Source organism: Bos grunniens, chromosome 22, assembly GCF_055505025.1.
Source record: "Bos grunniens cultivar Pamir isolate PY7600 chromosome 22, Bosgru_T2T1.0, whole genome shotgun sequence".
Classification (NCBI taxonomy): Eukaryota; Metazoa; Chordata; class Mammalia; order Artiodactyla; family Bovidae; genus Bos; species Bos grunniens.
Window position 1 is genome coordinate 39733829 of NC_141186.1, and position 27484 is coordinate 39761312.

Genomic DNA, 27484 nt, shown 5'->3' on the forward strand with positions numbered 1-27484 from the left:
AGGAGCAAGTCATGGTTAAGGTACAGACCAGAGACACCAAAAACATTTCACGCTGGCCTACAGACAGGTAAAGAAGACGCTGTACCTGTTTTCCCTGTGTTTTTCATCCAGGTTTTGTTAGAAGACTCGTTGTCGAAGCCATCGAGTTGCAGGTCCTGGTACTCCTCACTGACGCGTGCGTGCTGGTCTGAAATGTCGATAGGTGACTGCTGACGGCCCCCACAGCTGACACTGGACGTGACCCAGTACTCAGGACCGTAGGCACCTGTTAAGAGAAAACAAGATTTCAACTCCTGTGGCTCAAAGGGCACAGATGGAACGAATAAGCACACAAAAGTCAAGCATGTCATCTGCCAAGATACATTGTCCTACGTATCCCCACCCTAACGACGTTTGTCCACTGGAAAGCTATCAGCCCAAGCCACTTGCTGGGTAGGGCAAGAAAAGGTAAGAAAAAAATGTTACTTGAGACAGTTTTTCTTCTTGATTTGTAATCAAATATTTGCCTTTTCTTTTTTTCTGTTACTCAATTAAGAAAATTGAGCAGAAGGGTTGTCAGAGTTATTCACATTAAAAAAAAATTGTTTTAAAAATAATTTTCCTAAAATAAACAAAGCATTTACTCACAAGAAAACACCTTCATCAATTTAACATGTTCTGCTATTGTGAACATTATATGAAACACAACTTTTTGCTATGTTTCTAGGAATTTCTGAACTGGAAAAAAAATTAGAAGCAACACAACACGGGATGAGAGTCACTACAAACAATGTAGTCAATAGGATATGGTTTTCCTTTGGCTAATCGTGAGATTTTTCAGTGTAGCCAGTTTGAACACATATGTATTAAGGCACCCACTTCCCTTTCTCAGCCCCTCTCTGTCATAGGAGATGGGGACACAAAGCTACCTTAAGACTGGACTCAGCATTCATATAAAGATTTTGGAGGGGCATATGCCACGGACATAGACAAAGAGAATGCAGCTATCATGCATAACCCTAATGAGTGTCAAGCAGGCATAGGGAGAGAAAATTTTACAACCTTCGTGACATGACAAAGCAGAAGTAGTCAACTAGAAAAAACATCATTTACTAGAGAGATTAAGATAAATTTTTTGTTTGAAAACCAGCTATAGAATAGGTCTAAACGGTATAATTTTTTCAATATTCTATTTTATATTGGAGTACAGTTGATTTATAATGTGTTCGTTTTAGGTGTACTGCAAATTGATTCAATTATATATATACATATATATATTCTTTTTCAGATTCTTTTTGCACAGAGGTCATTACAGAATATTGAGTAGCTCCCAGTGCTATACCATGCTGCTGCTGCTAAGTTGCTTCAGTCGTGTCTGACTCTGTGCGACCCCATAGACGGCAGCCCACCAGGCTCCCCTGTCCCTGGGATTCTCCAGGCAAGAACACTGGAGTGGGTTGCCATTTCCTTCTCCAATGCATGAAAGTGAAAAATAAAGTGAAGTCACTCAGTTGTGTCTGACTCCTAGCGACCCCATGGACTGCAGCCACCAGGCCCCTCCGCCCATGGGATTTTCCAGGCAAGAGTACTGGAGTGGGTGCTATACCATAGGTCCTTCTTAATTATCTCTTTTATATATGGCAGTATATAGTAACTGTATAATAATTAGCAGATAAAACTTAGGCTTCTCAATCAATACAGTTCAGTATGTGTATAAATAAATATATACACATACTTGTATTCCTAGCAGGTTTTTTTCAGCTTTAAATTTCTTCACATATCAAATAAAAGAGGATAAATGGCCAAAGTGACTTTAGGTGATCAACTCATCCATGAACCCATTCCTTTCTGCCTCATTCCATACTTAGCCTTGCATGATGGAAGACAGGAGGATATCTTAGGTCCCCCTGCTACCAAGGAAGAGTCGACACCTGTGCCCAGCACCCACCACACACTCACTGACCATGGATTCCCCTGTTCCCCTAAGTCTGATACAGCTCACAGCAGATACAAACAGGGGTACCATGAACAAAGAGGTGACCACAAAAACCTTTCCAGTCACAGGAAGCTTCATGGCTGCAAGAGTAGCTGACAAAGCTGCCCCCAAAATGATTCAGATGCTTGCTGTCTGGCAAAGAGCTCAGCCTCACTCTATGCCTGGGTCCTCTTCCCTAATCCACATCCCAAAGACTAAGATAACAGACTATCAGAAAGAACACGTTCACTGATGGGCAAAGATTCAGCGACCTCAGGTCACGTTTCAAAATTACTTGTTAAGTGCCAGAAGACTTTCTGCAAAAAGTTAGCATCACCACTTCCTTTACTGTAGGATTCCAGCTACATTAGGAATTGTCAAGGGCTGTTTGCTCATGTCATGTCACCTCTTGGTCGAATTCCCTAAGACTGTGTGAGATGAGTCACGAAGGAACGGAGTGTGCATGCGTATGTTTCACCTTGCATCAATATACTTGAAGAAAAAAAGGAGAGGAAAGTGGACAGGAATGGCTCCAATTACCCTATTTGCTCTACGTTTTCTTCCACATACCAAAGAGATTCCTTAAAAAATTGAATAAAGTGTCATTGATGTATTTGATAGCTGAACACCATGTTAATTCTGGCTAAGCTACAATTGGGCCTGTATGTTGGAAACATGGAAAGCGAAGTGTTAGAATATTGTGTGTGTGTGTGTATGTATATAATGTCTTTCAGAAACTCACTACAATAAAATTACACTCAATGAAAAGAAATGCATGGTAAAAAATCAATTCTAACACACGTAACTCCAAAGAACTAAGAACACAAGTCATCATTTGTAAAAACACCTAGACACCTGGTAGTTATCCTACCTCTAATAATAAAAAAATACTCTGTAACATCTGATAGATACTTGCCATTCACATTATTTCTCATAACCTGCCAGACATGGGTGAAATATAAGTTAGCACTCTATAAAAATATAATTAGGGTTCATATCAGGGAGATTCATTTATTCACTGGTAACAATCTGAAGATTTAAGCCAACTACCATGCTTGCTTTCACACTTCTACCCAATATCTGCTCAAGTGCAATTTTAATTGAAACTGATCTTCCACTTCAGATTTTAAATTAATTCTTCTTTGGAGTGCTTCATGCTCCAGACACCCTTGCTTTGCAAAAACCCCTTATGTCATTAGTGGAGGAAATAGAACACTTTTTCCAAGCTTGCAGGTATCGATTACCTATTCTCACGCTGAAGCACCACTGCCGTTCCACACTGTATAAATCTCTTCGGTGTTCAGACACTTTATAAAGGACTGAGAATTATATCATTAATCATTTCCAGATGCACAAGTCTCATAGCATTGAATGCTTTGTTTTTCAAAACTATGAGTAAATGCCTTTAAGCTAAAAACATGACTCAAAACAAAACAAAACCACTGTGGTTAACTGAAACCTAGTTTTGAAGGAGGGAAAACAATTAGCAAGAAGCCTTCCTCTCTCAGGTCTGGGATTACCCACCTAAAATAAGAAGAAAAAGTCAGGTGCATTTTTGTTTCCTCTTATTGACTCTTTCTTAGAATATCTGCATTTTAACAGCTGGACCTATTTAGAGCAGTTCACCAACTCCAACATGACAATCTAATATGCAAGGCTATCTTCTCAAAAAGGGGAGGCATGGGGCTCACAGGTAGAAACCGCAGGGTAGCTTGGCTGCCAACAGCAACTCCCTGTTCACCTGTTAAGAGTGTAGTATGAATTAGATCTGATTGAGACATACTGCCAACATATTAGTACCAAGGGAATTTAACAGTGACTTTCCCTCAATCTAGAATGAAAAATATTTTCTTTTTTGGGGGGGCTGGACACAAGGGAGATCTTAATTCCCTGACCAGAGCTTGAACCTATGCCCCATGCAGTAGACGTGCGGAGTCTTAAGTCACTGGACTGCCAGGGAATTCCCAGTATTTTCCTTTTAATAAATTCAATGAATACATCTGAAACTCCTGGCTGAAGGTTTGACCTCAGTGTAAATATCCCCTTGTCAAGGAGGCTTTCATGAGAAATGCACAGGGTTCTGTATTCTCTTGGCAATGGGTTCTTGTTTTCCTAAGGACATCTGATCATGAATGTAATTATTTACTCTTTAGTGTCTGGCTTCCCCACCAGCTCATTACTCTATGAGAACAGGTTCCTTCTCTACGTTGTGTGACTTGATTCTACTGTCTAGCATAGAACTGTATAGACAATGAGCTCCTAGTATACATATTTTTACCACAAACACATAAATTGGAAGATGACATTAAGCAATCTTCCATAGGTCTGTCTTCTCATGACATGTTCTCTGTCATTACTTTGGTTTTAATTTTACACTTTTATCTGTTGATTTCTTCTTAAGTCTTCATTTCCTGGACTCGTCAGCTTTCAAAGTAAACACTCATTTCTTCATTAAGACATTACATTAATCTGAACAGTGATACAGTAACACTGTATCAGCAAAGACATGATATGCAGGATAGAATCTATGTGCAAACTTAACAAGTCCACCAACAGCAATTACGGTTTTTTAAAAGAAAGGATAGGATGGGGAACACATGTATACCTGTGGAGGATTCATTTTGGTATTTGGCAAAACTAATACAATTATGTAAAGTTTAAAAATAAAATTAAAAAAAAAATAAAAGAAAAGAAAGGATAAAACTTTGCTTTCTAAACCTTTTGGGAAACGATTATTCTCAAGATGCTCGTTTTTTCTACGCTTTAGCGGAGCTCTCTAATCAAAGGTCAATCAAGGAGGAAACTTAGTCTTGCTCATTACTTCATCACCAAAGTCACTTCAACACTGACTCAACAAATGCTCAGTACCAGGCTCAGTGCTAAGAAATGGTGGTTGCGGGGGTGGAGTTGCGACGTATGCCTCTGTCAGCTCATCTGTACAACGAACAGGGAACATCAGTGATTTGACTTCAAACGCTGGTTACGAGGATCAGATGAGATAATCCACAGAAGATACTCAGTATAAGAAAAAAAAACAATAGAAACTCAGTACATGGTGGCTGGTGTGATTATCGCCACTGTTACTGTGTTATAAAACACATAGCAATCCCTCAAGAACCCGACCATATATAATGAAGGAAGTAACTGTGCACCCAAGCAAGGACTAAGGTAGGTGGAGGCAGGCATTAAGCGCTACACAGGGAGAGAGGAGAGACACCTGAAGGAGAGAAATTTACATCAGAAGTGGAGAGAAATTCAGTAGGTCCAAGTGCTTCCCACATGGGCAGAGGACAAGAGTCAGAAGGACAGCTGACCCCTTCAGGAAGTGAAGTTTAATCCTAGCACCTGCTGCATTTAGGGACTAGCTTCCCAAGAATAAGGCAGAAAAGGGGGGGAAAGGCAACTTCTCAATGGAGAAGCCTGGTAAATAGCATCTCAGTCAAGTGGTGGAGGTCAACCCCATCTTCGGTATCACGGATTATCATGCACATCCTGTTAGGATGTGGTAAGAAGGGTACAGAACCACTCTTGGATTCTTTTTTAAAAATCCATAACCCCCATGATGAGGAAAACATCAGACAAACCCAAACTGAGGAACGGAACATTCTACAAAACACTTGGCCAACAGTCCTTTAAAAACCTTGAGGTAATGACAAGTAAGGAAAGACAATAAAAAACTGTCACAGACCAAAGAAGATTTAGGAGCCGAGACCAAAACTGCAATGTGGTATTTGAGACTGAATAATGGAACCAAACATGGAAATTAGTCAGAAAACCCATGAGCTCTGAATAAAGGTTGGAAGAAAGAGGAAGACATATTTATGAAACTCACAGAAAGCAAATAAAACCTAAGTGTTGTTAAGTGGGCTACATTTTAATATCTAGATTTTACTGACTTTACTGTTACATATTTGGGGGTAGCTCTATGGCCTAGCGGATGAAGGAGATGGATACTGATTTACAGATAACGCTGTGCTTATTGTCATACCCTCTTTGTAAGAAAGAAATTTGCACAGAGCAATGCCAAAGGAAAAGAGAGGTGGCCTAAAGAAGGATATTTCATTATTTAAGGTTACATAAAAACCTCCAAAAGTTGGACAAACTATAGCTAAGGAAAAACATTATTAGATTAATTTACGGCTTATTTGCACATGAAAAGAACCCACCTCTACCTCCATGGTGTACCATTAACAAGTCACTGTATTTTCTCATTTTGAGATGCTTACAACGCAGTAGACTAGCACCAAGAAGACATATTTCTACAGGAGGGTAAATAAATCACACAACTGGAGATTAATTCCAACTGGCCTGTTTAAGGTAGACAATTCCCCATGTGAAAATAATGGCAAATACTGTAAATCTGGGTTCACGTCTGAGGTCCTGCTTAATGGGCACTGCTTCTTTAAGGCATATTTAAGAACTTGGTTGACATGCATAAATTCTGAACCCAAACTAAGCTAATGTGTTCAAAGAAAAATAAAAATCTGAGAGACACATCTCAACCCCCTCCACATCTCCAACAATATTACTTGAAAAATGAAGAGGAGCAAATATACCTGGTTAGCAGTACGACTTTTCTGTAGTGTAAGTAAACCATCTCACTTCAATGTAGCTCACTACTAACACCTGAGCTGAGAAAAAGAGATAAAAGTGCTATTTTTAGAGCATATAAATCATACTTTTGTCTAAAAGCAAAGAATTTCAAATGTCTATGATTTGTATTCCAAACAATGGTTTCTTTAAATACCTAAGAGATTCTTTGCAGAAAATAAGCATACACCTTGAATTTATTTTACTAATAACACATCCAAATAATGGTTTCTATTCACTAATGAAAAGCCATTAAAAATAATGAATTCTGTCTAAATCTAATTAAAAACAAAGCTAATATACATGTTATATGTTGTTACTAGTCAAATATGCTTATTAATGCCTCCCTCAAGGAATTTACATTAAAAGCATTACCTTGATCCAGGCATCTTGGTGTCTACTTTTAACCAACAGCAACAATCCAAAAATAATATATGTTCATTTTTAAACCTAACAGTATAATTAATGTTTTTTCTCCCAAATCTAAACCACGTATTTAAACTGCTCTATTTTTTAATTAAAAAAGTTTATGGGTCTTAACTTAGGATTCTTCTGCATTTTCCACCCCTGGTAGCTAACTACGTGTTGTAAGTTAAACACTGTATACATGAAAAATGGAAAAAGGACTAAAAAGCATTCATGTTACTGATCTCCAGATCATCTCTAAAACTCCACAGAGTTCTAAATATTACAAGAATACTTCCTGTAACACCTGAAAGAATCAAACAGGCATATTAAATTTTGTTGACATTTTAGCTAACATTCACTCTCACTGTATACAGTCCTGAAAGTAACCACAAGGATCTGGTGAGGACTACACAAATAATTACAGAGCGCATCCACCAGTACATGGCACATACTAATAGAGCTCGGTAAGCGTGATTATCTGTACTTTCACCTGGAAACCACAACCAAAACTAAATTCTGGATGGTGTGACCCTGCTCCAGGGCTCCAAAACTAGCACCTGATCGCTTATCTGGCCCTTGGTTTAATTCCATTGTCCTTGACAAGAGACTGACTCAGGAAGGAGTGTTAATCCAGGACTAAACCACTGAGTAGAGGGGATTTTCCTGCTCAGAGGAAATGTTTTAGGTACGAGGTTTAGAGAAGACTCTTGAGAGTCCTTTGGACTGCAAGGAGATCATACCAATCAATCCTGAAGAAAATCAGTCCTGAATATTCATGGGGACTGATTCTGAAGCTAAAATGCCAATACTTTGGCCACCTGATGCAAAGAGCTGACTCACTAGAAAAGTCCCTGATGCTGGGAAAGATTGAAGGCAGAAGGAGAAGGGGACGACAGAAGATGAGATGGTTGGATGGTATCACTGACTCAAAGGACATGAGTTTGAGCAAGCTCTGGGAGTTGGTGATGGTCAGGGAAGCCTGGCATGCTACAGTCCATGGAGTTGCAAAGATCTGGACACGACTGAACTGAACTGAATTGATAGGATTCAATCTAACCTTTGCCGACAGAGGTCTGTATATTCAAATCTATGGCTTTTCCTAGTCATATACAGATGTGAGAGGTGAATCATAAAGAAGGGTGAGCATGAATAATTGATGATTTTTAAATGTGGTTGTGGAGAAGACTCTTGCGACTCGCTCCCTTGGACTGTAAGAAGACCAAACATGTCAATCTTAAAGGAAATAAACTCTGTATATTCATTGGAAAGACTAATGGTGAAGCTGAAGCTCCAATACTGTGGCCACCTGATGCAAAGAACTGACTCATTGGAAAAGACCCTGGTGCTGGGAGAGACTGAAAGAAAAAGGAGCAGGGGACAGCAGAGGATGAGATGATTAGACAGCATTGCTGACTCGATGGACATGACTCTAAGCAAATTCCAGGAGATAATGAAGGGCAGGGAAACCTGGCATGCTGCAGTCCATCGGGTCCCAAAAAGTCAGACACGACTCAGTGACCGAACAACAACATTTAAATCCAGGCTCCAGATTTTAGTTCTGAGTCTGAGGGAACAACCTTCCTCCTCCCTGAATGGGAACAGAGAAGAGGCGAGGAATGGACTGACTTGGAATCAAGACTGAATGGGGTGGAGGCCAAAGCTGACAAGGAAAAAGGCAGGCGGTGAGGAGAAGGGACAGGACCTGACCGAACAAACGCTGAGATTCAAATTTGATCTCTAGACTTCTCAATTTTAAGTGTCTTTGTAGTCAAAACTTCTTGATTAGGCTTTCTGCTATTTGTGACTGAAGAAATATAGGAGATAATCAGAATGTTAGTTTAAAAATACCAACAGTTAAATCACTCAGCGCTTTCCACATTCATCACTAGGAAGAAAATGTCAAATTATAAAGATAAAAATCAGGAACGCATGCTGGATGGAATGTATAAGGATAACATCACCTGATTCCCCTTCCTTCCTTTCCTCTCTCCCTAGAGGAGAGGATAAACTTGGGTAAGGCTTTTAAGATCTCATTTAGACAAAAGAAGAGGTCCTGAAGTCCCTGGCTATGAATTCACAGTGCGTAACAGAGGTCATGAGACAGGAATCCCTGACTTAATGGGACCAGATGCCTCTCTCTGAAGTCTGCGGCCTCAGAGACAAGACACAACACAAGTCACTACCTAGGAAAGACCTGCCAAGGTGACCACGCGTGATTCCCAAAGGCCACAATTTCATCTCAGGGTGGGGCAAACAAGACAATTAGGGTCTAGTTCAGTCTGGCTCAGACAGTGCTGGGACTTCCTGTCTTTGAGTGGAAGGCCTTTTTCACACCATTTCTCTCTACAGCAAGCACCTAGTCTCACACTGTTGTAGAACAGAAGCTACTTCAGCTTATGAGAAATCCCCATCATGAGAAGGAACTGGGAAACATTTCCAGACACAGTTTAGGAGTTTGGTGCTTGCAAGGGCTAAGAGTGTACAGACCAACCCCGTGATATAAGGGCTGAGAGGAAAAGAACAAGGAATTAAAAATCATTTTATGAGGTGTTCACTCAACAGCTGAGCTGGGGTGGAGGGGGTGTGTGGGTCTGGGAAGCACTTCAGAGGGTACAGACAGGATGATTCACACCCTTCCTGCAACAACTATAAAAGGAGGAATGTATGCTCCAAAATGTATTAACTATTGAGTGCCATCTGGGGAAATGTCTAGACGTAAAGTGCCACGTTTATGAGGTGAAGCCAAAACAACATGATGGATTCTGTGCCTCCGTGACATGTTGTGAATAGTTCACTTCAACTTACACTCTCCTCTATTTCAATCAATTTATCGTGTGGGTAACATCCAAAGAAGGGGATCTATACGGAAAACCTGGAGAAATCCGCACAACTGACAGTGAAGAAACGACACGAACTCCTTTCAGTTCATCAAATCACAGGACACTCTGCTAACTTAGCTATTTAAAATAGTCTCCTCATCCAAGCTGTATTTCCTTGACCTCGTGCATTTCTCTTTCCAGTATACGGTTCGTGAGAAAATAACCTCCATGATGTTAAATACTTGACTACTTGGTTCATGCAGTACACAGAAGGCACTCAGTAAGTATCAAAAGGGCCAGCATTAAGGTGAAGCCCTCACCAAAACTTAGTTATCAAAACAGATAATATTCCAATGAAGTATTTTAAAGTTTGAAGTGAATGCAAAAACAAAACAAAAAAACCCTATGATGAGCAAAATATTAAAAAAAAAATAAACATATTATCATTAACAAAGTCCTGTACAAAGTCCTACTGGAGGCTGAGGCAAAAGGCAAAACCAGCAATCGCAAATATTGCATTAAAATGTAATTTCTCTTTATTACTGAGTTTTTTTTTTTGACACTCTAGTCCCAGCCCAACTAAAAATGACTGAGTGATTTAATAGTAAAGAAAAAAAGAAAGAAAAAGTCACTCAGTCATGTCTGACTCTTTGCGACCCCAGGGACTGTAGCCTACCAGGCTCTTCCGTCCATGGGATTTTCCAGGCAAGAATACTGGAGCGGGTTGCCATTTCCTTCTCCAGGGGATCTTCCCAACCCAGGGATGGAACCCAGGTCTCCTGCATTGTAGGCAGACGCTTTAACCTCTGAGCCACCAGGGAAGTCCTATTTAATAGTATACAGCCATCAAATGACATCATTAAGGAGAATCCATTTGGAGAACAGTCGCTATGTGCCAGGCATCATGATGAAACATGTTATATCTTATCTTCTTTGAGCCTTTAAAAAACTTGTCTCAAGTATACATGTTTCTGTTTCTCAGGTTAAGAAACTGAATCTCAGAAGCCAGGAAACTTGCCCTCACATAGTGACAGACCATACAGTCAATTCAGATATATGGGAATAACCCATACTATAAAACAAGAGTTCACAAACTATGGCATGTTTTTGTAAACAAAGGTTTATTGGAACACAGCCACAGCCATTCACATATGTATTATCCATGGTTTTTTCCAGACTGTAACTCCAGAGTTAAAGTCTTAAGAGAGACCAAAAAAAAAAAAAAAAAAAAAAAAACCTCTAAAATATTTACCATCTAGCCTTTTGCTTATAAAATGAAAAAACTGGCAATGATGTAAATATCCAAGAGTAGGGGCTTGCTAAGCAAACTTCTACATATTTAACAGTTCAAAAGTAGACAAAGCCTATTCTCAGATAAATTCCCAATGGTTGCAAGTTTTAAATATTTAAAATAAGTAAAAGTAAAAGCAGCAGTTGTGAGGAAGTTTGAAGAAGGAAAAGTATTTCTACATATGTAAAATCCTAAGCATCAGGAAGACTAATAAAATCAAATATATTGAAGAAATATTTAATTTTCTGATAGCAGAATGCACCATAAGAAACAACTAAAAACAAATGATCTGCAAAACCATTGCAATTCAAACCACAAAAAAGGAAAATGTCTTTATATATTATACCAAGGGATTCTGCTGCTAAGTCATGTCAGCCATGTCCGACTCTGTGCGACCCCATAGACGGCGGCCCACCAGGCTCCCCTCCCTGGGATTCTCCAGGCAAGAACACTGGAGTGGTTGCCATTTCCTTCTCCAATGCATGAGAGTGAAAAGTGAAAGTGAAGTCGCTCAGTCGTGTCCAACTCTTCGAGACCCCATGGACTGCAGCCCACCAGGCTCCTCCGTCCACGGGACTTCCCAGGCAAGAGTACTGGAGTAGGTTGCCATTGCCTTCTCCATCAAGAGATTCTAGAAACTGATAAACCCAAAACCAGACATAAAAATGGGCAACAGATATGAATCAACAGTTGAAATAAAAAAGGAAAACACAAATGGCTCCTAACACAAGAAAAGCTGCTGTGCCACACTAATAATAAGAAACACAAATTAAAATTGCATAGATGCATTCTTTTACTCAATCTGTAAACACCAAGATGTTTGAATATACACCGATATGTTCGAATAAGTACATTTATTTATGCCACAGAGAGAAACAATCTTCATAAAAGAAAATTGGATAACAAGTATTTAAAGGAAATGGATTCCCAGGTGGTGCCGGTGGTAAAGACCACCTCTGCCAATGCAGGAGATGCAAGATATGTGAGTTCAATCCCTGGGTTGGGAAGATCCCCCAGAGAAGGAAATGGCAACCCACTCCAGTATTCTTGCCTGGAGAATCCCATGGACAGAGGATTCTGGCAGGCTGTAGTTCATAAGGTCGCACAGAGTCAGAAATGACTGAAGCAACTTAGTACACACATGTACACTGACAGGAAAAATGTGCACTCCTTTGAGCCTGGTGTTAATTCTTCAGGTATACTTGTATTCATACAAGTTACGGTTAAGGTTAGTTAGGGGCTTTCCAGGTGGCGCTAGTGGTAAAGAACCTGCGTGACAATTCAGCAGACCTAAGAGACACAGCTTCCACCCCTGGGCCAGGAAGATGCCTGGAGGAGGGCGTGGCAATCCACTCCAGTATTCTTACTGGAGAATTTCATGGACAGAGGGTCCAGGCGGGCTTATGTTTTAAACAATGAGAAAATAAATGATCATATATATAACTATATATGTATACACATATTTTCTTAATATAGGTATACAAAATACCCCTGGAAGCATATTTCAGAAAGCATAATACTAATAAATGAAGAGAAAATAAGAATAGGATGTTTTTCACTACTTATTCCTTTATGCCCTTTGTAATATACTAACCTATTTAAAAGTTAAACTTAAGTACACATAGAAACTTAACATGCATGGAGGAGTACCTGATACCATTGAGTGGTAATACTACAGAGCAAATACTACAGAAGTATATCAGGTCATGTACAGAAAAAAATTAAATAAAATTAAAACCAGTGACAAAAAACAAAGATTACAAAGAAGCTTGCTAAACTGTAAATGGTGGTTAGCTCCAGGATGGGAATCAAAAGATGCAAGTACATGAATGTGTGTGGAAGGCTGAAATGAACACCCAAGCACTGAACATCAAATAAAGTACGTACACATGAATAGAAGATGCTAATATGATCTAGAAAGATATTTCTTTTGAGGATACATGTAGTGCTTTATTTAACAACAACAAAAAATTTATTTTATTTTATTTTTTTTAATTTTGGACACACTTCTGAGATTTTGACCTAAGTATATTCTTGAGGGACTCTGGAAGTCCTGAGGTCTTAATACATGATGGTATCATTCTAACAGGGACCCCAGTAGGGTAAAAGTTTGTTTTTTGTGGGAAAATAAATTACTAAATTTTTAAAACAAATTACTAAATTTTAGTAAAAATAAATTACTAAATTTTCATCTTTAAAGCACAGGCATGTATATATGTGTGTAATCAGATGGGGGTGATTAAGGGGATGTTATCTACAATGTTAAAACTTCACATGCTAAGGGATGATTAGGGGGAAAATATCTGAAACCTCATTAAAAATAAAATCCATTTTCCTGAGCTATAGCAGCACCTTCAAGAGTGGGATCAAGGAAGCTGTTCTGAGAACAATTTAAAAAGTCACAAAGAGTACTATGAGCTGACATAGTACTAACTACTACAAAAGACAGTATGTTTTACAAAAACTATCTTGTAAAAATAACTAATTAGGCAGTGGGCAGTAACAGAAAATAAGGTTGAGAAGAAAAAGATTGATGAATTCTGTAGGCAAAACTGATCCTCAAGTCTTTTTCTTTTTTTATGAATTCATTTAATTGGAGGATAATTACTTTACAATATTGTGGTGGTTTCTGCCACACATCGACATGGATCAGCCACGGGTCCACATGTGTCCCCCCATCCTAAACCCCTCTCCCACCTCCCTCCCCATCCCATCCCTCTGGGTTGTCCTAGAGCAAGGCTCTGAGTGCTCCACAGGTCTTTTTCATGGGATTGTTGAGTCAGACCCATGTGAAAGTAGAACTTCTATTTTAACTTTAAACCGAGACAACTATTTAAAAAGCCAATACTACTGAGAAGTCGTATGTTCCTCACTGTAATTTTATGTCATTAACCCACAGGAAAACCCTATGGCATATTAGGATTATCCACTGTAAATATAGCAGTGCAGGAGTTTGGGTTTCATTTTTAATGAAGTTTTCTAGTCATCAAGTCCAGCATTGGTCTTTCAGTCATCATTTTGGAATAACTGTTTTCATCATTCTACTATCAATCCATTTTATCCTCCATTATTCCAGTTTATCTTCTATTATTCCATCATAATACTAATATACTAATAATACCACTAATATACCCATTATTACAAAAGGAAAACTGAGATTCACTTACTTGGAGTGCAAGTACTTGAGGCTATGATTTGAACCCAAGTCTGCACAACTATAACTCTTCATTTTGGCTGCACTGCCTGTTGCTTCTCTCCTCCATCCTATTGAATTTTCACCCATCATTCCTACCTCACAGGAGCTGGGGAGATCCTGATTTTGTCATCTAATTTCAGACGTAGGCCTCCCGGTAACATGCCAGTCGCAAATTTAATAAATCCATCTCCTTTGTCAAGTCGATGATAAAAATGCTCAAAAGGCCAGGGCCCAAGATAGAACTCTCCATCATTACAGTGGTGCATTATCCAGAATTCCCTGGGAAGAGTTTTTCAATCTTCCGTGAATCCTCATTTCTCTATCTTAACTCTAAGAATATCAAGAGATAGGATGTCAAGCCTTCTCTCTTAAATACAGATGCCCGTGTTGGTTGTGCTTGAAAATTGAGCAGTGTTTTCGACACATGGCAGAGCTTTAAAGAGGTAGGGGTGCTAACTAAGACCTTTCCTGCAAATATCAGCGCACAGTGCTTTGAGGGCAGGACACACTTTAATTTCCTCACCCTTGTTACCCGTCCAAGGAAGAGCAGGCAGTGGATAACTAAGGGTTGCATGACAGAAATGGGGCACAGAGCGGGAATATACAAAAAGAGCAAACCAGTGAGACGACAAAATGGCCAACTCTGTTTCTCATTCTGCCAGAAATCTGTGATCAAAATAAGATTCCTGATGAAAATCTCATCAACTTTAGGAATCACTATTATACTTTTAGGGACTGAACTGATCGGTGGTGAGGAAGAAACACATGCAATTGTAGGAGGGACAGATGGGATCTATTTATATTGACAGCAAAGAAAGTGGTCACCGTGAAAAACAAAAGCGTACAGGAAAAACAGCAAGGAATTTTTCTTCAGGTGAAACACACTTTCATTTCAGGATTTCAGTGGCAGGGAGTGGTAGCCCACTGATGGCCAAGAATGATAGAAACACTGATTACAAAATGATGACCCAAAGCCCAGAGATGGACTTGATGACCAGAAAACTTCGTTAAAAATAAAAACTTTGTTAAAAATAATACATATACTTCACATGAATACCTGTGGCTGATTCATGCTGATGTATGGCAGAAACCAGCACAATATTGTAAAGCAACTATCTTGCAATAAAAAATTTTAAGAAATAAATATAACCCTATTCCTATGGGTACACACTGCTATACTTAAAACGGATAACCAAGAAGGAGCTTCTGTACAGCACGTGGAACTCTGCTCAGTGTTATGTGGCGGCCTGTATGGGAGGGGGCTATGGGGGAGAGAGATGGCTGAGTCCCTTTGCTGTCCACCTGAAACTATCACAATATTCTCAACCAGCTATACTCCAATACAAAATAAAAAGTTTAAAAAATAAAACTGGTATTTCTGAGCTCTCATATCAGCACGTTCCAGCGCGGGATCAAGGAAACTGTTTTGAGAGCACAGAAAATAGCCAGGAACAGTATTAAGAACTGATACTGTCACTAAAGACAGTGTGCTTTTCAAGAATCATCTCCTGAAATCAAATGTAAGCAATAAACTTCACTATTATCCTTATTATCCTATTATATACTGCGTTGGCCAAAGCTTCATTCAGGTTTTCTGTAGGGTGTTATACAATAGTCCAAACAAACTTTTTGGCCAACTGAATATTATGAGGAAGACCAGAGGGTATTCTAATCTGCTCAAAATGATCCCGCTAGTAAGCAGCTTTTAACCCCCACTTCACATGCATTCTTTATATACTAACATTTATAGGCCACTGACAAGCGATCAGAATCCATGGATTATCTTATTTGCTCCTGACAATACTATCTTCATTTTATGGATGAAGATACTACACCTAGAAAGGTTTATTTATCTGGTATTTAGGTCAATCCATTTAGCAAGTCATGGGAGCCAGAAGTCAAACTTAGATGGCCCCACAGACAACTCTTTAAATATTCTGCTACAATAATACTTGAATAGGTGGATACTTCTAGATAGTTCTGATGTTACCAAATCTGGAGGTCAATTTCAACTCAGATTATGTGTCCAGGTCCAAAAATCTGTTCCACAAATTTTGAACAGCCTGCTAGCCTGTAGCTTTGACCTTGGTTCTTCATAGTCAGCAAAGAAAATTCTATTATCAAAATACTAACATTTTTCAGTAAAACCATGTGTCTGTAGGTGGGGCCCAAAGCTAAGCAGGCTGATTAGGGAAATGAAGTAAGTAAGCAACCATGGTCACAGAAAGGTCTAACATCCCAGAATTACCCTACTAAACCTGAGAAGTCTAATGCCATGAACACTGCGAGATTATGACTGAAAGAATAACTTATGGGCAAATTACATGAGTATCTAAAAAAAAAAATCATATACCTTTGCATATTAAAGAGGGGCTACTCAATTTTAGGTAATAAAAGTTTTTTAAAACATTATCAATTCACTTTAAAGGATACTTTTAAAGGTATCAAAGCAAATAACTGCCTTAAACATGTGCATGAAATGAACAACTTTGGCTTAAGGTGTGGCTGTGCAGTGTCGGTCTTGTAATTCTTCAATAGGTGATTTAGTACCAGTAATACCATGAGAAAAAAATTTCCTTCTGACTACACTTGAGGTACATTATTAAGAAGACAGAGCACAATTTCACAGTTACATCGGGACTTTCTATACATATAAAATGCTTAACGAAAAAGAGAGGAGAAACTATTTTTTCAGACAACTGAATGAAGAATTGTATTTAGCAAGATGCCTAAGAAATACTATTAATAAGAAACTGAACTTAGGATCCACAGCTTGGGATTAAGCAGGAGACAGAACATACATTTTTCCTTTAGCACTTTTAGAACTCTGACCATGAACAAAACAAGCTTAAGTGGAGTTCTTGCCACCATCATAGTGGATTTAGTGGGAATTTTTTATTTGGGGACGCTATATCCCAGAGAGAATGTTTTAGTGATTTCCAAAACAATAGGCTCTTGGTTGTGAAAAACAAGCTCTTTAATTAGCATTTTAGAAGTCCGTTTCTTGCAGATAAATTTGCTAATGCAGGCAAAGACTTAATATAAAATTATCATTTTCAGAAGATGCTGGACAAAGAGGAGGAATGTGCTGTAATCAGCTTTCATTCTTTTTGCAAGCTTTATAGTCAACGTGGGGCCACCTTCTAAGGAAGGAATGTAGACCTTTAGAATATCTAGGTAAAAGAGGTTGTTTTCATTTATTAGCACTAAATTTTCTCTCCAAATCCCTCCAAAAACACCTAAATCAGAAAAATAAGGAAAAAAACTTTTCAAAAGAAAAGACTAGTTCTTTAAGCAGCAATCTCTTAACCATGTTTAGTGAAAGTGAAGTTGCTCAGTCGTGTCCGACTCTTTGCGACCCATGGACTGTAGCCCAACAAGCTCCTCTTTCCATGGGATTCTCCAGGCAAGAATACTGGAGTGGGTTGCTGTTTCCTTCTCCAGGGGATCTTCCCGACCCAGGGATCGAACCCAGGTCTCCCACACTGCAGGCAGACGCTGCTGCTGCTGCTGCTAAGTCACATCAGTCATGTCCAACTCTGTGTGACCCCACAGACGGCAGCCCACCAGGCTCCCCTGTCCCTGGGATTCTCCAGGCAAGAACACTGGAGTGGGTTGCCATTTCCTTCTCCAATGCATGAAAGTGAAAAGTGAAAGTGAAGTCGCTCAGTAGTGTCCAACTTTTAGCAACCCCATGGACTGCAGCCTACCAGGCTCCTCCATCAATGGGATTTTCGAGGCAAGAGTACTGGAGTGGGGTGTCATTGCTACTGGATCACAAAACCAAACCCCTAAACTACTGTGGTTCTAAGGATCACTTAAAGTACTATACTTAATATTCCATTCTGAATTTGCTTTGCAATATGTGTTTTTAGGGCTGTTTCCACTCTTGGGTGAGATCCCAAAGAGAAATAATTCCAGGATAGGAAGTGAAATAAAATAAACTACTCCACTGGCTGTTCATACACGATCAAAGCTAATAACAAGTAAAACGTAATACCTGCACTGCTCTTGGCCTGAAGTTCTCGATAATGTGCAAGGTCCTGAACCCCAATGAACATGTGTAAATCTGAGAGTAGGGGTGGATAAAGGAACCTCTGTTAACCTCAGCCTAACAGTTCCCTGAAAGCTGGGATGCCTACTGTTCCAACCCCTCATGAGATGCTCAGTAGAAGCTGCAGCCGCTTGGGGACAACTGATCACAAAACCCATGTCTTGAACCCATCTCATGTATTACAAGCATAAACCTAAAAGTTTCCAGAGCTTTCCTCTATCCTAAACTTGGCACAATGTGGTCTGTGCTATTTTACAAGCATCCTTCAATGCTCATGGCAAAACCCTTGATGTCTTTCCTCATTCCTTCTTGATAGTACTCAACAGAGCCAGCGGCAAATGCTAGCCTCTACCCTCACAGAGATCCAGAAGCTGACTACTTCTGCTCATTTCCACCTGCTACCACTCTGATCCAAGTCACTGTCACCTCTCCTAGGGACTGCTGTAGCTATCTTCCACCTTGTCTCGCTGCTCTAGTATCAACCCAGCAGCCAGTGATCTTACTAAAACGTAAGTCCAATCATATCACTCAGTTGCTTAAAATCCTTCAAGAGCATCTTTTGACATTCAGAAGGAAAAGCCCCAGACCTGGAAAACAGTCTGCGAGACCACACACATCTGCTCCCTGCCCCCTGTTACCTTCCTGATCACGGCTTCCACTTCTCTCTGCATTGACTCTATGAAAGCCACACAAGCCACCTGGCTGTCCCTTGAACATGTCAAGCATCTCACTGCTGTCCTATCTAAGGTAACAAGTAACCCCTCACCTTCTCGAGATCGTAACTCGCGTCATTTTTTTCAATGTCCTGCCACTCAAATTGTGTCCTTCATGCCTGTGTGCCTTTTTTTTTTTTTATCTTTTCCTCCATAGCACTCATTTTCTCATATTGTAACACACTTATTTCATTTATTTACTGTCTGTTGTCTATTCACCATTCCCTGTGAAATACAAACTCTACGAGGACAGGGAAACGCATTAGGTGCCTTGCTATATGTACACAGGTAAAGAAATAGCCTGACAAATATAAACAACAATGCAGTCTTAGTTTACAATAGAGCTTTTAAACAACTTTATTGAGGTACATAACATATATGCTTAAATGCAACCATTTCAAGTATACAGTTCAACGATTATTTTAGTAAATTTACAACATTGTGCAACCAACACCACAGATCAGTTTCACATCACTTCCATTATAGCAAATGATTTGGAGTAGAAGTTTTAATTGGGTATCTATCTACATGACATCTCCCTTGTATTATATAACACAATCAAACTTCTAGGAACACTGAATATGAAGTAACTTGTTCATGAACTACTGGTACTCATCAATCTACAATTTCCTTTTGTTTCAAAATGCAGATTTCTTTTTCGTTCATATACAGTACCCAGATCACCAAAATTGATGGAAGTAAGATGAGCAGAATTTGAATCCTGTTCTTTAACCAGAAACATGGGTAACACATATAGGAAATTACCGTAAAAACACTGAATTCCTAACATTATCTCTATCAAATGGGGAAAACATCTTCTTCACTGAATGGTTGGATATATACTAAATGGGACCCGGTTCCTCAACTATCCTTTGCTCAGATAGGCCCAGCTATGACTTTCCATGATCAGGAGTCCACAGTTAGCAACCTACACTTTTGGAAATCAAGTGCTCCTGGAAACTATTATTCACTAACATTCAAGCCACCTTGACACTTTACTGAACTAATGAAGGGACAGAAAATAAAAAGTTAATTAATATGGGACTTTTTACCTTACAGTTCTTGAATACTTCAAGAAATTTAGCCTAAGTGGGAGATAAAGTTCTTATATAGTCTAAGTGACAGATAGAAGTTCTTATATTTGAACTAACTTGGATCAAATTCCTTTCCTTTGTTTTTCTTCCAAACCTGCCATTTCAGCCCTACCAAGTTCAAAGCCAAGAAATACACATGACTTTAAGATCCAGATACAGAAACTAGAATTTTCAGAGAGAGTTTAAAATAAATACTGAACATCCACCTTAAAAAATTACAATTAAGAAACCACTATTAATCCACCTTGGGCTTCCCTGGTAGCTCAGCTGCTAAAGAATCTGCCTGCAATGCAGGAGACCCCGGTTCAATTCCACAACTGAAACAGACTCTTGGAGGGCAGCAAAAGAACCTGTGCGCACCAAGATCCAGGAGAAAGGAGCAGTGACCCACAAGAGACTGACTCAGACCTGCCCGTGAGTGTCCAGGAGTCTCCAGGGAAGGCGTGGGTTGATGGTGGCCTGCTGCAGGGTCCTGGGCAGTGCATGCATGGGACCTTTTGAAGGAGGTCTCCAGTATCTTCATTAACTCCACCATAGATGGGCCTCAGGTCAAACAACAGGGAGGGAACACAGCCCCGCCCATCAACAGAAAACTGGATTACAGATTTACTGAGCATGGCCCAGTTCCCCCTCAGTTAGTCTCTCCCACGAGGAAGATTCTATAGGCCTCTTATCCTTATCCATCAGAGGGCAGACAGAATGAAAATGACAATCACAGAAAACTAACCAAAGTGATCACATGGACCACAGCCTTGTCTAACTCAATGGAACTATGAGTCATGCCACATAGGGCCACCTGAGATGGACTGGTCTTGGTGGAGAGTTCTGACAAAATGTGGTCCACTGGAGAAGAGAATGGCAAACCACTTCAGTATTCTTGCCTTGAGAACCCCATGAACAATATGAAAACGCAAAAAGACAGGACACTGAAAGATGAACTCCGCACGTTGGTAGGTGCCCGATATGCTACTGGAGATCAGTGGAGAAATAACTCCAGAAAGAGTGAAGAGACGGAGCCAAAGCGAAAGCAACACCCAGTTGTGTATGGGACTGGTGATGGAAGTGAAGTCCGATGCTGTAAAGAGCAACACTGCATAGGAAGCTGGAATGTTAGGTCCATGAATCAAGGCAAATTGGGTGGTCAAAACAGGAGATGGCAAGAGTGAACACCAACATTTTAGGAATCAGTGAAGTAAAATGGACTAAAATGGGTAAAGTTAACTCATTTAGAGTTAATGGTAGATGACCATTATATCTACTACTGTGGGCAAGAATCCTTCAGAAGAAATGGAGCAGCCATCATAGTAAACAAAAGAGTCTGAAATCCAGTACTTGGATGCAATCTCAAAAATGACAGAATGATCTGTTTGTTTCCAAGGCAAACCATTCAATATCACAGTAATCCGAGTCTATGCCCAGTTCTATAGGGACCTACAAGACCTTCTAGAACTAACACCCCAAAAAGATGTCCTTTTCATTATAAGGGATTGGAATGCAAAAGTACGAACTCAAGAGATACCTGGAGTAACAGGCAAATTTAGCCTTGGAGTACAAAACGAAGCAAGTAAAAGGCTAAACAGAGTTTTGCCAAGAGAATGCACTGGTCATAGCAAACACTCTCTTCCAACAACACAAGAGAAGACTCAACACATGGACATCACCAAACAGCCAATACCGAAATCAGATTGATTGTATTCTTTGCAGCCACAGATGGAGAAACTCTATACAGTCAGCAAAAACAAGACCAGAAGCTGACTGTGGCTCAGATCATGAACACCTCATTGCCAAATTCAGACTTAAATTGAAGCAAGTAGGGAAAACCACTAGACCATTCAGGTATGACCTAAATCAAACCCCTTACAATTATACAGCGGAAGTAACAAACAGATTCAAGGGATTAGACCTGATAGAGTGCCTGAAGAACTACGAATGGAGGTTTGGAACACTGTACAGAAGGTAGAGATTAAAACCATCCTCAAGAAAAGGAAATGCAAAAAGGCAAAATGGTTGTCTGAAGAGGCCTTACAAATAGCTCAGAAAAGAAGAGAAGCAAAAGGCAAAGGAGAAAAGGAAAGATATGACCTTTTCTCCTTTGAGGAAAAGGAGGAAAGAGGAAAAGAGGAAAACAATACAATGGGAAAGACTAGAGATCTCTTCAAGAAAATTAGAGATACCAATGGAACATTTCATGCAAAGATGGGCTCAATAAAGGACAGAAATGGTATGGACCTAACAGAAGCAGAAGATATTAAGAAGAGGTGGCAAGAAAACACAGAAGAACTGTACAAAGAAAGACCTTCATGACCCAGATAACCAAGATGGTGTGATCACTCTGGAATCCAAAATCAGGTGGGCCTTAAGAAGCATCACTACAAACAAAGCTAATGGAAGTGATGGAATTCCAGTTGAGCTATTTCAAATCCTAAAAGATGATGCTGTGAAAGCGTTGCACTCAATATGCCAGCAAATTTGGAAAACCCAGCAGTGGTCACAGGACTGGAAAAGGGCAGTTTTCATTCCAATCTCAAAGAAAGGCAATGCCAAAGAATGTTCAAACTACCGCACAATTGCACTCATCTCACATACTAGCAGAGTCATGCACAAAATTCTCCAGGCCAGGCTTCAACAGTACGTGAACCGTGAACTTCCAGGTGTTCAAGCTGGTTTTAGAAAAAGCAGAGGAACCAGAGACCAAATTGCAAACATCCATTGGATCACTGAAAAGGCAAGAGAGTTCCAGAAAAACATCTACTTCTGCTTTATTGACTATGCCAAAGCCTTTGAGTGTGCGGATCACAACGAACTATGGAAAATTCTTCAAGAGATGGGAATATCAGACAACCTGACCTGCCTCCTGAAAAATCTGTAAGCAGGTCAAGAAGCAACAGTTAGAACTGGACACGGAAAACCAGATTGGTTTCAAATAGGGAAAGGAGTACATCAAGGCTGTATATTGTCACCCTGCTTATTTAACTTCTATGCAGAGTACATCATGAGAAACGCTGGACTGGAAGAAACACAAGCTGCAATCAAGATTGCCGGGAGAAATATCAATCACCTCAGATATGCAGATGACACCACCCTTATGGCAGAAAGGAAGAAGAACTAAACAGCTTCTTGATGAAAGTGAAACAAGAGAGTGAAAAAGTTGGCTTAAAGCTCAACATTCAGAAAACGAAGATCATGGCATCCGGTCCCATCACTTAATGGCAAATAGATGGTGAAACAGTGGAAACAGTGAGAGACTTTATTTTGGGGGCCTCCACAATCACTACAGATGGTGATTGCAGCCATGAAATTAAAAGAAGAAAAGCTATGACCAATCTAGACAGCATATTATAAAGCAGAGACATTACTTTGCCAACAAAGGACCATCTAGTCAAAGCTATGGTTTTTCCAGTAGTCATGTATGGATGTGAGAGTTGGACCATAAAGAAAGCTGAGCACCAAAGAATTGATGCTTTTGAACTGTGGTGTTGGAGAAGACTCTTGAGAGTCCCTTGGACTGCAAGGAGATCTGACCAGTCCATCCTAAAGGAAATTAGTCCTGAATATTCATTGGAAGGACTGATGCTGAAGCTGAAACTCCAATACTTTGGCCACCTGATGGGAAGAACTGACTCCTTGGAAAAGACCCTGATGCTGGGAAAGATTGAAGGCAGGAGAAGGGGGCGACAGAAGATGAGATGTTTGGATGACATCACTGACGTAACGGACATTAGTTTGAGTATGCTCCAGGAATTGGTGATGGGCAGGGCAGCCTCGCGTGCTGCAGTCCATGGGGTCCTAAAGAGTCGGATATGACTGAGCGTGAACTGATCTACCATTATTAGTTATGTCAAACAACTCTTTCTAACCCCAAAGGTGTTTTTCCCTTGCATATTTATGGATAATTTGTTACACATTAATAACTAAAATTTCCAAGCAAAACACACTGGGTATCTTTCAAGTATTAACTATTCACAGCAGATGAAGCTATTAAATTGGCTTCCAAAAAATAGCAAATATTAAAACCAAATTTGAATATAAGGCAACTGTGTTTTCTTCAGGCCTATTTAAACAGAGATGTTCCTCTCTGTCTGCTGCATTTCTTTATTTTTTAAGACAAGAGAGAAAGGAAAATTCCTTGAGAATGGTCTTTTCCTAACTCTAAAACACAGACAGAAGGCAGGAGGTTACAAAGGAATTAAAATCATTCTTTCCTTTTCCTAACGGGAGATGTAGTTTCTCAACACCATCCCAAAAGTCACCCAGATATCCTATTCCAATATCAAGGTAACCTGAATTGACATTATAAACATGAGCAACTGGGAGATATACCTCAGACAATTCCAAAAAAAGTGGCATTTCAGCGCTTCATTAACCTGCTCAAGAAATTTATGGTTAAAGACAAATGAATGATTATCCATGCTAAAACGAAACAACAGGAATCTATCTGTGGCTTGAGATAGAACAGCTTCCCAATTATCCCATGCTTACTTTGGAATATCTCAAAAACAACCTCTCTGATTTCATATTAATTTGCACACTCATGTAAATAAATCGATGTTACACATATAACAGAGAAGGCACATGGGAGAGTTCCATATCCCCACTGCAGCGTTTCAAGGGGAAAAACATCATCCAGGTATTTCTCGTCCCCCATCAGAGTCACGAGGCATGCTGGGCCAGGTGCTTAGCTCCCCAGGCTGGCCGTGCAGGTAGACAGTGCCACACGTCTCAGTCCTGAATGGCCAGATGTGCTCACCAGGGTCCCTGAAGCACACGCAAGCCAGAGGAAACGAAGGACACTGAGTCTGCAGCCTATTTGTGGGATGATCATTCTACGCGCTGTAGTTTGTGAAGTGCAGACTCATCTCACCTCCTCACTGTATTTTCTGAACACCCTCCACTAACCAATCTGCCCAAGTCCTGCCCCTCTGAAAGAAGCCTTTCCCATCTTCCTTGATGCTTTTGCTGAGAAAGGTAACTTGAATCACACAATTCAGTACTGGACTCCTGTGTGCCAAACTGTTGTTTTGTGGAAATAATTAAAATTGCCCAAGAAGAATAATTATCTTGCTCATAACACACTGATAATCATTTACTGTCCCCATTATGGATTCATTGATGCAAATATCACATTCAAGGGTTTTTTGGGTTTTTTTTTTCAGGGCTCATTTTTACTGAGCTCTGCATCCAGGTATACTGGAACTCTGTGGAGGGATAAAGCTTTCTGTCTCAATAGAAAACACATTCTTGCGCCTACAACTACTGCCACGATAGATATATTAATACCATGTGGCTGCTGTTAGCAGGAACCATTCACTCAACCAGACAATCGGCCTGCAACATTTCACTTTACTCCTCATCCCATCCTGTGTCAAATATAGTCGCATTTCCATTATACAGATGTGGAAACTGATTCATGAACAAGTCACATTGGGTAGAAATACAAATTCCAGTGAATCTATGACTCATTTGTACTCAATCATACATGACATCTACTTTTCAATAAAATGTGTGGAGCAGACACCATGTCTCAGAAGAAATTAAGGGTTTAAATGAGGGTATGTTATGAAACTGATTACTCTGCACACATTCTTTTGTTGTTCTTATTCAGTCGCTAAGTTGTGTCCAACGCTTTGCACCTTGATGGACTGCATGCTAGCATGCCAGGCTCTTCTGTCCTCCATTATCTCCTGCAGTTTCATCAAATTCATGTCCATTGAGTGCATGATGCTATCTAGCCATCTCATCCCCTGCTGCCCTCTTATCACATGTTCTTTAAGGTGGATTAATTGTTACCACACATTTACTTTGTATAATCCCCTGAAACAGCACCACTGATCCTAGGAAATACTACTACATCATAATCCTTCACTATGGCCTTCCTCATTTGCCATTCAACAGGGAAGAGGGCTTCAGTGAACAGCCCAAAGGCAACTCAGAAATGGCAGCACCTTGGTTTTATCATGTTCAGAACCTTTATCAAACAGATCTTCTCACAAAGGAAAGCTACCACTAATCAAGAATACAAGGCTAGAAGTAGAAGTACCCTCAGACAATTCCAGAGGCACCACAGATATTTTGGACAGAATTCTTACAATATGTATTTAATGCCTTCACAACTTTCACATTTAAATCTAGTGGGTCTTTATGTGGGAATAAGAACCTAGGAAAACCCAATTTAATAAAAGAAGAGGGTTATATGCACAAATAGACTTCATCTCCTGATTTGTATTGCTAAAAGGAAGAATAAACTTCCTGGCCCAATAATGAGAGGCTGTAATCATTTGATGGAATAAAACACAGCTCTGAAACATAGCTGGGAAGGCCATTCACCAAGAGAAGTGACACTGAAAAGCAGGAAAACAATGTGAAATTAACTATCCACCATGACTCTACGAACAACCACAAAGCTTTGCTAAAATAACACACTTTACATTTAAGGGTCCATGCCATTTTATTAGCTAAATGTAGTACTTTCACAGGATCAAAATGGCATCAACCACTTAGCTTTATGCTAGAAACAGGTATTTCATGAAAGAAAAAGGTATCTTCGTGGCACAATTTCTCCTCATTCAAATTCAACTTCCAATAAGGCACACTCGAAACATTAACATAAACATTCCCCAAGAAGACCAAGATCTTATATTGCATGTTAGTCATATAGCATTTTTATTGCTATTTGAAATACTTCTTTGACACGCTCACTAGAGAAAATCTAAAAGCCATTTATATACATGTAAATACCTATGTATTCACAAAATACATGCACCCTTTTACATAAGCATCTTTAAAAACATCCACTGACTTTGATCCATGAACTCCACTCTGAAGAACATTTTTCTATAACATTAGTCAGAGATAAACACGGCTCCCTTAATTAACATGGAAGGCATTTGTCTCTAGTAGCAAAATTTAAGTTTAGTCAGTGTTTGGCAGCACTCACGTGCACTAAATTCAGGAGAATGGCACGCGTGTCTGATCAGAAGGTCATGATTATCAATTATCATTAGTCCGTTTTTGTGTTTAAACGATCTACCTTCTCTTCCCAATGAGGGAATGACTTTAGACATCTAAAATGCAGCTTAGGGTGTTGATGCATTACTAACATTTGAAACGAGGCTTGAGACCATTCCTATGGTGGGTTAATATTTCTTACCACTTCTGACAAGTAGAGCAAAGATTAGGGAGCTGAAGAAGCTGAGATGAATTGAAGGTCTTACTGATAAAATGAGTAGTAATAAAATTTTTCTCACAGAGATTTTTAACACTCCATTCTGCCTAGTCTATTAAAAAGGCTTTAACAGTTCAATGTGAGAAATCAAATCACAGGCAATCAGAAGTCCCCATGACAGGCCCATTTCCCCACCGGCAATG

The 27484-nt window shown here is 39.7% G+C and overlaps 1 protein-coding gene across 19 annotated transcripts in view; it reads right to left on the reverse strand.

Moving 5' to 3' along the window:
• Positions 1–27484, reverse strand: part of PTPRG (protein tyrosine phosphatase receptor type G) — a 777241-nt gene that overhangs the window by 332255 nt on the left and 417502 nt on the right. For 18 of the 19 annotated variants that reach the window (XM_086367088.1, XM_086367083.1, XM_086367086.1 and 15 more), the window contains one exon: positions 86–265. In XM_086367088.1, coding sequence (XP_086223214.1) covers positions 86–265 — 180 coding nt within the window. Of the gene's footprint in view, positions 1–85; positions 266–6510; positions 6586–27484 lie in introns of those variants that run through there. The other variant, XM_086367095.1, reaches the window with a different exon arrangement.